This window comes from Coloeus monedula (assembly GCF_965178545.1).
Source record: "Coloeus monedula genome assembly, chromosome: Z".
Classification (NCBI taxonomy): domain Eukaryota; kingdom Metazoa; phylum Chordata; class Aves; order Passeriformes; family Corvidae; genus Coloeus; species Coloeus monedula.
In genome coordinates, this window is record NC_138822.1 from 52,496,600 (window position 1) to 52,509,382 (window position 12,783).

At 37.0% G+C, this 12,783-nt stretch overlaps 1 protein-coding gene across 2 annotated transcripts in view; it reads right to left on the reverse strand.

The window, feature by feature from the left end:
• HOOK3 (hook microtubule tethering protein 3) overlaps positions 1 to 12,783 on the reverse strand; it is an 87,375-nt gene that overhangs the window by 42,924 nt on the left and 31,668 nt on the right. For both annotated transcript variants that reach the window (XM_082301642.1, XM_082301643.1), the window contains exons 4-6: positions 10,996 to 11,046; positions 7,858 to 7,990; positions 6,334 to 6,401 (exon numbers count right to left, since the gene is read on the reverse strand). In XM_082301642.1, the coding sequence (XP_082157768.1) occupies positions 6,334 to 6,401; positions 7,858 to 7,990; positions 10,996 to 11,046 (252 nt within the window). The remainder of the gene's footprint in view (positions 1 to 6,333; positions 6,402 to 7,857; positions 7,991 to 10,995; positions 11,047 to 12,783) is intronic.

Below are 12,783 nucleotides of genomic sequence, written 5' to 3' on the forward strand. Positions count from 1 at the left end.
GGTCGGTAAAAGTGAAATCAAGTGTAGCAGAAGTTGTAGATCAGCAACCTCCTCCCACACAGGTCAAGCAAACATACTAAAGTAACCTTCTTACTAAAAGTTGCAAGACACCAACAGGAACAGTCTTGCAAATGAGAAATACACTGTAACAAATTCAAAAGCCATCACCACAGAACGGCACTGATGGTTTCTGTCCAAACACAAAATGTTCTGATGCGATCCATGAAAGTTACAATTAAATAGGCCCTATCCTAACCAAAACCAGGACAAGACTTCTTCCCTAGAATCTCCTGCCTAGCCAGGTAACTCGAGAGAGAGTACTTCCTTTATTCCTTCTAGAAATCAGTGCTTTTGCATTGTTTTCCTTGGCAAGGTTTTTGGGATACACCGCACAGAGCCTTCCCTTCTCAATCCTGTCTGTTTATATCACCTCATACAAGTGAAAAATCTGTTTGACATTAACACCATTCAAATATATACATTTACTTTTCTCTCACTTTCCCCATTTCCTTAACTGGGATTTAGCTGCATAATTTAGATAATCTCTCCTCAGCAGTCCTCCTCAGACCTTGACAATATTTGCCAAATTTCTTCCATTTTGTCTACATCTTTACAATGACAAATTACTCCAGGATGAAGCACTACATCAAGCCCACATTCTCTGCAACAATAATTAGGAAGTCGCTAGCCTCAGAGCAGTCCCCTGAAAAGTGAAGTCTTGTCTTTTTCATTACCATATATAACAGCATTACAAACTTATCTTCAATTTAGGACCCTGTTTTCTAAGCCAATTATCATTTAAACAAAACCTCCCAATCCCTCCCCACTCTGTGATGTTCATACTATCTTCGAATACTACATTTCACCAGCTTTTCCACATGACTAACAGGGATATCCCCATATTAACGAAATACTGAACTCCTCTCACTATTTTATATTCCACAATGCTGTTCACAAACACACTTTGGACACATGCACACACACACACACACAAGTTCCACCTGCTAAGCCAGCACTTTCCAACAGGCAGGTCCCATGCTGCAGGCAGCATGGAAGGGTGTACAACAAGTCCCTAACAGCCACCATCCCTTTCTGGCTCTAACACAACTTCCTCTTTGAAAAACCAGCTCAACAGGCCTGTCCAAGACTTACAGTAAAAGGAATACAAGTGACCACACAACCCACTAGAGGCCACTGTGGTTTCATTGCTTTCCGTGACTCGCCATAAGGCAGGCCAAGAATATAATCCCTATTTTCTTCAACGAGTTTTGCCATCTCTCCAAAGCATCCTGTCCTTGAGAACCCTTAGCAGAAATATCCAGAGAAGAGGACATTATCTGGAGTAGGATTAGGTAGTGGAGATACACAGTCTGGGTGTACCATGAATGCTAAACTGCACGTGTGAATTTCACTCCATGGGGTACATAAAGAATGTAATGGGGAAGTGTGAATGAGGTACCAAGGGCAAGAGCCACAGATACATGTATAGATGTATCTCACATGACTCAGTGCAACAAAAAGCACCTTGCAATTGGATAATCTGTGGTATGGTGAGAAAGCTAAAGACAAAATTTAAGACACTGTTTTGTGTTCAGTATCACAATCCGACAAGAAGAAAGAGATTGCCAGGTAACTCAAAAGGAACACAGGAATCCAACTTCTGATCATCAGTTAACAATAAAACAATTTTAAGAAGTGGGATGCAAAGGTAGAGTTATCCCAGCAAATGATTCCATCTCTTCCCTACACATCTCCCCACATACTCTAAAGGACAATATGTAAGAAAATGTCTTGACCATGCTCTGCTTCTGGATTGCCTGTACACAGTTTCTCCCCACTTAGAAGCAAAAACTTCACTATATATAGCACAGCCAGTAGAGCACAAATCTACTTACCTACCCAAACTTCTCTCTCTTCAGTCAGATTATTTTAAAATGTCAAGGAAACTTTTACTGAATGCTATGTTTTCAGATTCCATACAGATAGGTATGTTACCTTGAAACACACACTACACCTTCCATCCACCTAAAAATTAAAAGATAAGATGCTTGCCTAGTTTCCCCTACTCTTGACTTTGTTTCTGGTCAATCAACATTTTCTGATATTCCTGAAATTTAGAGTTGCAAAATGCTCATTTAAACAATTACCTGCTCAATGGTACATCAGCTCTTTCTGCACTATTTATTACTGATCTTACAATACTAGTAGGTTGTTATTAATTTTTAAAGCAAATTTCCATACTGTTTTCTGCTATATATCTCCTTTGCTTAAAAGCTCACATTCAGAAAAAAAATCATGAAATATAGATGTAGTTTCAGCGTTTCACATGCAACTTGCAAGCGTGACATTACAATATGTGATCTTGAGTGGTGTGGATCAACGGCAACACTTTTGAGTTTAGAGGGGCAAACCTTATTTCATTTGTATTTCAAAGGAGTCAAGAGAACAAAAAGCAAAAGGAAGTGGTCTTCTCATTTTCCCTTCACATCTGTTTTCTTCAAGACCAGACTACAAGGAGAATAAAGGTTTACCTTCACTATATTGCAGCACTGGAACTGGCTTTCATTTCCAAACATAATTTAGTTTAAGTATCGTATTATCACCTATTTTCACACATAACTTTAATGGAGGATGATATGCAGAGACTATAAAAAGGGAAACACAAAAAATGTGCTTGCTAATTCAAGCAATTGCATTGGGGCTCTACAGGAGAAAGAAAAGCCTGCTTAAGAGCTTCCCACAGTGAAATAAACTAGCAACTAGCATTTACAGCCTTGTTCTTTTTCTGGTTTATTTTGCAAAGAGGTCAGTCTGGATTTTAAATGGTCCAATAACCTGGACAACATAACAATTCTTACAATTATTTGTGTCATTTTATGAGAAGAAGTTGTCATTCCCTGTTAATCCTTTACATCTACATTTTTTCATGTTCACAGCTTTGGTACAGTATGTTACATAATACCTGTAGGTCTGCTAATCCTGTGTTATGAAAACCTTCACCTTTTAACTGCTTTCACTGTAAAATGTGAACAGGCTGTGTTGTCATGGATACATAAAGATTAGGGAAGGGGTAAAAGTACCACAAAACCTGCATGCATGAATAACCTGAATTATGAAAGCTTTTTTCCCCCCCATACAGGATTTTGTAAACACAGCTGCTCTATTTAGTTGAGGATTTTGAAGTCCAAAACATTTGCTTTATCTGAAATGCTTCTTCTATGGTGGATAGTATTGTAATAAGCTCGTTTAAGTGCCCACAAAGCAATGTCAAAACCTAGCTTCTGTACTCATGTTTTTTTCTTAGAACATTTTTATGTTAGTTTTTAAGAGTCCAGGCTATACTTGACACTGTATATCCTTTAAAGCAGCTAGACTTCATTCTTCCTCCAGCTGATACCCAGTCTATCTATTGACAGACCCAATAAAATACTTTCATATCATTTCCTAAATTCAAAAAAATTTTTTACTTCAGACAAAATAAACCTTTAAACAACCAGGACAAAATACAGGAGGGAAAACCCCACAAAACCAAACAGTGGAAGTAACACAGTCAGTGTTACCCCAGACTTAAGTAAGCACCTTTTCTTATGCACCCCAGGCAAGTTTGACACTACCCCTGACACTATTCTGACTCTCAACTTGACCTGCACAGCGAGCTGCTAAGTGATCAAGTTTAGAGATGTTCTGAACAGCAAATGTAAACAACTTGTTTACCTCAGTTACCACCTTCATCAACAATGAACTTGGCTACTCCAGGAAGAGACTGGGGAAAATGACAAAAAGGGAGAAAGGGGGAGGGAGAAAGAAAGGGGGAGGGAGAAAGAAAGGGGAAGGGGGGAAGTGAAATACATGATGGCCAAAATAATTTCTGTAAGAAAATATTTCGGGCCTTTAAAAAATCTGAAAATGATAAAATAAAAAAACCTGTTATAATACACATATTAAGATATTCAGTCTTGTATCTCGCACACAACTTGCATTTTGATACCTACAACTGCAGGTTAGCATCTAAGAATCTAAGTGGTGACAACACACCAGATCTATTTGACTACACTGAGAAACTAACAGAAAAGCACTGTTTCATTTATAAAACCTTTATGGAGCACAAGGCATATTTTAAACATTTAAACAGGTGAAGAAAAAATGATGACAAACCACAAGTTAATAAAAAACTGGATAATTGAATAAAACTTAGAAAACAAAATGCTGCTTCTTCCATTGAAAAATCATCTTCATACAAAAAAATAGAGAAGACTTGTTCTATTGTGCCTCATTAAATACTTTAATGAGTAAGATGATCTATGATACCCGAAGAAGCATCAAAAAAAATTTGTATGTGCTCAGCTGAAACAGAAAAATTAATTACATAATATATCAGTGAAGCTTAGAGAGGTCTTCTGACATACCTAATTTTGAAGAGTACCTGCAATGTCAAATGCTTTGAAATGTTTGGATTAGGTGACATACCAACTTTTCAAATATGCATATATAGCTAATTTCCTACATACTGCTTTTTCTAAGTCACTTGAATTCTAAAAGCTGCCATGAGTCTATGAAATAGAAAAACCTCCTTACAAAATCCCATGAAATTTCACCCTTTTAACGACTCTCCCCATGTCAATCTGTGCTGGCTATGATCTAACTCCCAGAATAACCTTCTTCATGATTTTGCCAAGGCCCTGAAGCGAGACAGGCCTGCAACTGACAGCACCTTCCTTCTTTCTCTTCTTGAAAACTAAAATAATATTTCCTAGCTTCCACCTGACTGGGACCTCTCCAAACTCCAAGCCCATTGAAAATTAATGGAGAGAGGCCTTGCTCTCAAAGTGTGTGAAAGTCTGAGACATTTTCTCACCTCCTCATTAACCACTTGAGATCCTCCTCATTTGGTCCTAAAATGTCTTCAATTTCTAAGCAGCTTGGAAAGTAGCATTAAAATCACTCAGAACTGTGCCAGTAGCTGAATAGTAAGCTTTTTGATTAATTAAATTTCAAAAATCTGCTCCAGAAGAACAGACCCTTACCCTATGGTTTTTATGACTTCTACTCATCATCTCAGAGAAAGGGCACAAACATTGAACAAGTTCAAAGTTCACTCATCAAATGCTGAAAATTATGGGCTGCTTCAAGTCTAGCTATTTTATCAAATGAAGGAGACTTAATAAAAATCAAATAGATTTTCAGCACAAAGAAGGAAGATAAAAGAAGGCTTTCTATTTCAAAGTGGTGCAGAATACAGTAATGCTGAAATTTGGGTTTAACAAAAAACACTAGAAAAATCCACCAAAACACTTTATATTACAATTATAAAACTTACCAAAAGTAAAATACCTCAAACCTCCAGCAAACTGGTGCTTGGCAGCACTGACTGGAAGATGATTTAGATAATGATTCTTTTGATGCTCATTTCAAAAGTCCTCTCCAGTATGTTACAGACAGCAGTCCACACACAGACAACTGAATGTATGACTGCATGGATACAGCACTGGCCAAAGTGATGACTGGGGACAGATTCCCTTGTAGTATCACTGACATCTCTTTCTCTATTCAGACACTACAGAGATGAGACACTGCTCTAAAGCTCAATGTGGAATTTAGTTTCTCTTGTTCAGGTTCAGAAGAAATGAGATTACTAGTGGTTTCCTGCTTTTCCCAGTGGCCTGCCCTGCAGTAAATATCTATAGACTGATAGGCATTTCTCTTATAGGCACTCTGGACTTCTTAAAAGTCACACACGGGCTTCAGTGGCTAACACTGTGGTTTGGTTTACCACAGAAGAGCACTTCTACAAAGTGCACTGCAGTATACTCACTGACTTGTAAAAACACACCAGTCTGTTGTATTATTCATGTATGTTCATATCATTACCCTGTTCATAACACTACAACTGACAAATGATTACTGTTAGCCAATTCTCTTTCCTTTCATTTGTCTACTAAATTTTTTAAAATTTTAACAGTTCACTGAGCTTTGACGTCTCAAGATACAAATTTTCACAAAATTCTACAGTAACTGGTTATCCATATAAAATCAATCTAGTGCACTTCAGGATTCACAGGGTGGGAAAGGAAAAGGAAAGGAACCCAGTATCAAAAATATCTAGAAGTTTCAGTCTTCCAGATTTAAAGAAAAGTGGGACATTCAACCAGAGTTCCTTGACATAAAGCAAGATTTTTCTAAACAAAAAATGGAGAAATTTTTCACTGTAAAAAGGCAAAATCTATGTCCCTTATTTTCTTTACTTCCAACTATGATTTCCTAAGTGGGAAAAAGCATACTACCGTAAAATACTGAAAGGCTGAAATTTTACAAACTGTGGGCTTCCCAGCATACCTCCTGAATGGCTGTCATGACAACGTGTTGAACTGATTCTTCCATCATCATTATGGTCTGGATGTACTCTGAAAATAAAAGCATTCTGAAATGTCAGTGTTGAAACTCAAGTCACAGAAGGTAAGATCAGAAGCTGCATCCTTCCTACAAGATGACTAGGTGCCATGGATGACACTGAAATGCATAATCACCAGTCAAGTTCCACCCCAACAAATTCAACAAGATTTTATCACAAGTCTGTTCAGACATAAATCCAGGCTTATTTGAACTCTACAACAATGAAAAAAGTACATTATTACCTTTTTTCCCCCCTCCCCTGGCATCTCACACTTCTGAAATAACTAATTTTATCCTTTATTCACTTTGTTCCCAAACTATTCAGGCTCTTCAAGTACACAATCCATGCACAGGTTGTCCTTTCCTGTAAGTGTAACAATAACAGCCTGCCTTCCCACAGTATCCTCATCACAAAGCATTTTCATGCTCATTCTTGGTGTCTGTTCTTATTCCGGTACTACATCACAAATTAAGTCCCCTCCACTTTTTAAGTCTTTAGCTATGTGTCCATGTGAGCTACACAACAGTATCACATAAGATGATACAGTAGTCAGAAGAACAAATTCTGACATTTGAACTAAGTCCAGGAGCAAATGACTTGCCCAGCATCATATGGTTTCCAGCCAAACATCATCTCCTTTGTTTTAATGATGTGATTAAGAGAAAGAAGCTGGGAAAAAGTCATCACCTTCAAGTGGTTAATTTGCTCATGCTGAATTTCACTCAAAGTACATAAAATTAGATGGTTCTGGTATTTCAAACACGTGCATTTTTAATGTCCAGACTGAAAGGGTATTTGTGCAGGTCAGAATTACAGTCGGTGCCATGGGGGTAGAGAGGCAGGAGTCTCTTTCAGGGATTGCTGGAGAGGGATTGAATTGCCAGGCAAATGGCCTGAAGTGACTTTTTGGATGCTCTTATGATACCACACTCTACCTTCAGCTGTTGCCCAGAAGAGCATGGATGCATTACTTTTTCCTATTTGCCAACCCCATAGCAACGAACATCTTAGAAACTACAGTATCCCAAACCAAACCAGACATATCTTCAGACCAAGAACCAGTCATGCTGATGGCTTTTGGCCATGTAGTAAGATGACATCTGGAATGCATTTCTAAAATCAAGAGTAATGATGAATAATGCAACAATTACATTTTTCCACTCTTAAGTATCCCGATCTGCCTCATAAATGGTTAAAAGGTGTGCCCAAGAATTTTTTTCTTTGTAGACTGATTTTTAGCTCGGCAAACCAAAATCGAAAATATGTAAGTTGGAAGTAAATTCAGTGCCACTCTGAGTCTCCAAAAATAGTGAAGCTTACAACAAAACAACAGTTACTATCTGTAGGACAAAATAATGACATCATTAGAAGAAACCAAACTGTTTCTGACAGAAACCCAAGAAATATAGTTTTTCTCCTCAGCAGTTGAACAACAATCAAGAAAACATGTTTTCAAAATCTATTACCTTGCTTCTGTTCACAATTCACAGCACATCCCAAAATAAGCTGAAGCATTCTCCCAAGCTCCGCAGCATCAGCATGCTCTCCGATCAGGTTAACATCAGGAAGGGTGAAGTCATTTATCTGTTGCCCTAGAATCTGCATGAAGACCAAGTACATATACATGGCTGTACCACTGCACATATACACACCCATTTATTTTATACGAAGATGATTCCGAATCAGCAAGAGCAATTCACTCTTATTTTACCATAGTTTTGAATACACCTTCGAAACAAACTAAATTGCCTAACACCTAACATCCCACTATTAGATCATACCGTTTGATTCAAATAATACTTGGGAAAAGACAAACACGACTGTCTCAACTCACAAGCAATTACTAGATAAACACTTGGCAAGATTGTTTTTCTTCAGATAAGAAAGCTAACAAAAGCAGGTCTCCACATGGCTAAATAATTTTTTTAAAGCATTCCATTAAAAGAATCCAACTAAAAACATCTCCTGTAGCATAAGATATTACACACATCTGACATTTCTTACAACTACAAAGTCAGAAAATCAAGTATTTCACCTATACAATACATATATCTAACACTGACAGGTGACAAATACAAGACAGTAAAAAACTCGTATCACATTTTTAACAAATTTAAGGATATCTGGCAAGTCTTACAGCTACGAAAGCTGTTCCATGGAGATAATCTGAGGTAGTAGTACAATGATATGTAATTAAACAGCCCACATGCAGAAAGAAAGAAAAAATCCCGCAAAACAAAAGCCCATGTGACTCACAATTAGTGTTATCTGATTTATCATTAAAGATCATTAAGGATTAATGATTGTCAGTAGAAGCAACTAGACAATTCTGCTAAATTGCTCTTTACTGAACAGAGGGTTGAAAATATGAATATGAAATTTGGAATTAAACACATCTCTGACACATTAATTGCAGATAAAAAGAAACTTCTTAAACAGGGTGCAATAAGGAAACAATGACTATAGAGGGAATCAGTCGTGTTTGCTGCATGCTCTTTTTTGTGCAATACCCAAGAAAAACAGAAATCAGATTAAGGCATTTACAAAAAACATAGCATATATGAAGAATACAAAGAAAACAAGCCATTCTAAAGTTTAGTTCGGTTGGGCTTCTTGGAAGTGTTGTTGTTATATTCTGATTATGTACAGTGTGTTTTGTATTGTAGGTAGGATTTTTAAGCAGTTTTCTCAAAGAAGTAACTTAAAGACTTCTAAAAATCTTTGTAAACTTTAAAGGACCCATATTCACTCTTGTTGGAAGAGACTTCCTTTAGGTCATAAGAATTCTGTGAACGGATCAAGCACAATGGAAAATATTACCATTGTATATAGACTGCAATAATATTTTTTTGACTCTGATATGCATTTATATATTGATCTGTAGTTCCTGAATTTCTTTCAAATATAATGTTAGGTTTAAGTTAACAACACTACAGTGACTTCATAGTTACTGACAATAAAACTTCTATTGAGGAAAGTTGAAGGGAACAGGCAAATTGGCAGGCACTGTGTAGAAGCCAAGGATGTGAAGGTGTGAACAGAGTTTGAAATAAACAAGAGAAAAAATTAAAAGAACCCAAAATACCAAAAGCCCTGAAAGAAATATGAAAATGAAGGATAGATTCTAAAATAGCTATCTTGAGATGAAAAAGAGCACTTAACCCATTTTCAAAAACCAAAAATATAATAGATTTACAAAAAAAATTAAATTTTCAGTTCCAGAGCAGCAGTGTTCTGCAGCAAGATTAACTGAGGCATAACAAAGCATGAAAGCTATAAATAGTTAACTTAGGCTTGCTGTTCTTCCATACTTGACTTGACAAAGACAGCAAACGTGGCATTTCTACTGGGAGATTGTTCTTCTGAACTCAATACAAATTTATGAATTTTTGTGGATGAACAACATTAACATTTTTCAAAGGCTTTTAGCTACATCAGGTAAAATCCACATACGCATCTATATTCTAGTAGCGGGGAAGGGAATCATGCTGAGGAAAACATAAGCAGAATTCATTAGCAGAATCCAGATCATCTCTACTATCACCCCCAGGATTGCCTTGGCAGAAAAAAACCAAACTAAACCAAAATCCAGTAAGATTTATAAATGTGCACTACCTTTACAGAAATTAATCAGCTTGAAACAGCTCAAAACTTGCTTAATAGTAAAGTTTTCACACCAGAGACTTAAATCACCATAAATACTAACCAGTCAAAAAGAAGCTTGCATCACTTTGTCTTAGTAATATTAATTTTCCATACTAAAAACCTGATCTGTTTCTTTTTAGTATTTCCAGTTATGACCAGCTTGCTTAATCATCAATTTTCAACATTTATTTAAACATGAATACTTAACCATTTACTCATGATGGCCTCCTAAGACAAATTTTTCTTTCTAAAGTACTTCAGTTTATTAACAAATAACTTAATCTCTGAAGTATTTATGAGAAGACAATATTTTGAGACAAGCAATGTCTAGAATATATATATTATGGATTTTGTGCTGCTGCCTGTACAGATCAATTTGTCTCAAACATCACTGAAAGCAGATTTCACCTGAAGATTCACCACTGAAAGAAAAAATATGGTACTCTGTCTCCTCTGGAGTAATTAAGTGCTGAGTTTGCTCAAAATAAGAGAAAATGATGAGGGCTGAGTCCAATGACAATCCCTGAATTAAAATGTTTAATTGGAAGTCTTAATGCAGGGAGAGGCTAGAAATGCTCTTACTCTCCTCAAGAGGAAAATAAGGAAAAAAGCAGACTTAAGCTGCAGAGGAGGAGGGGAAAAAAATCAGACACAGGTACAGTACAGTACATCAGACACAAAATCCATCATCAGAACATAGTCAGTAAAGCCATCTACTGTTTACATGGCAAAATTTGCATATCACATTTCCCTGGAACTCCTGAGTTTTCAGTAAAGCAGGTGAGAAGTTTTAAAGAAGGCCAAGACTAGGGAATAGGCCATGAATCATTATACATGCCAAAATGTTTGCAAGAAAACGTCAGAACTTAACCTGCAGAATACAATTTATCTTCAACAGGTTAACTAAAATACGTAACTCAAAAGGCAAGCAGATGTAGATTGCTGAAAATGGTTCTTACCTCATGGTTATAATCCAGTATTCCTTTTAAAATCTTCTTCAAGTTGCTTACCTATTTGACAAGAAGGAGGAAATAAAATAAATGCAGGGAATAAATTATAGAGAAATGATCAGAAAGTAGGTAATCACAGAAGAATCACACAAAAGAAGGATACAATTACATCTATTTACCCGCAGTAAATTTAGAATCACAAAAGTTATGCAAGGGCCCCTTATGATCAGACTTCCAGATGTGATCACAAATCTTTATTAATTCCCAAAACCCATTTAAATTTATGAAAAATATAACATTGTCTTGGATCTGCTTTAAATCAGATCCTACAGCACAAATGCTTTATGAGTACTTGTTTATTTTAGGATTATCTTCATATCCAGAAGTTGAAACATTCTTTTCCTCCTTTCTTCTCTCCAAGCATCCTAGTAATCTACTTTCTGCAGGGATAAACTTCTTCTTCCAAACCAAAACCAGCTACTGCTCAATATCATCCTTTATTCCCAACCTATTTAAGTCTAATTTGTTATTTTTCTCAGTAATTATTCCTTTTAGTTCTTTCATTTTTGTTCTTGTCATTCTCTGTCCCGCCTCCCCTCTCCCAGTTTTTACAAATGAATGTCTGTCTTACAGTATCTGGCAAAATTCACATTTCTCAGTGTTGACTTCACTGCTATACAAAGGTAGCTTCTGTTCCCTTGCACAGCCAATGGCACCAGTTAAGTCACTCCTGTACAGAATGTACGTCACATTTCTCTAGTACTCAGTATTGCTCCCTTCCCAGCAAAAATCCATTTGCATCAAGCTTCTGAGAATGTAGAGTGTGTTTTAAATTATAAAAATGCCCATGGGTATCAAAGGTGAAATTTAGACCAAAAAAAAAGAACCTTTGCTGAAAGTAACTACTACAGTTTACCACCAATTATGGTCCAAGTATTCAAGAAAAGAATTTAGGTAATACTAGCAGCATCCTGTTTCCTGGGACAGAGGATCTGCTGAGGGAGCTGGGGTTGGTTCAGCCTGGAAAAAAGGAGGTTCAGAGGTGACCTTATCACTCTTTACAACTCCCTGAAAGGAGGTTGTAGCCAGGTGGGGGTCAACCTCTTCTGCCAGGTGACAAGAGATGGGACAAGAGGAAATGGCTTCAAGTTGTGCCAGGAAGAGTTTAGACTGGGTATCAGGAAACATCTCTTCATCAAAAAGTGTTACCAAGCATTGTAACAGGCTACCCAGGACATGACTGAGTCACTATCCTTGTGGTGCGCAAAGAGCTGTGTAGATGTGGTGCACTGGGACATGACTTACTGGCGGACTCGGCAGTTTATGGTTGGATTCTAGGATCTTAAGGATCTTTTCCAACCTAAATGACTCTATAACTGAAGTTTAAACAGGATGTGCAAAGACTAAAACTGATAGAAATAGGACTCACAAAGTTCTCTTGCTGACCACAGTAGCCACTGCAGCAAACTGTGGAACTACAATGAAGGGAGTGCAAAACCTCTCAAGTTCCAATTGCCTTTGAAGCCCACGATAAATTTTACATTCTTGACTGCATTCCAAAAATATCCAGTTAGGAGATTCTGTCCACTGACAGAAGTTATTTACCTTTCAAACAATGTGATGGTTGTTAGGAAATGCGATACTGAAATCCAGGGACAAACTCAACACTTCAATACAGTCAACGAACAAAATGAGGTGATGAAAGTAAAATCCAAACTCAAGAAAGGAACAGGCTATACACACTGAAAGACTTTGCCAAGAAATCCAAAGTGGTGACGATCAGATTATCTTACTCCT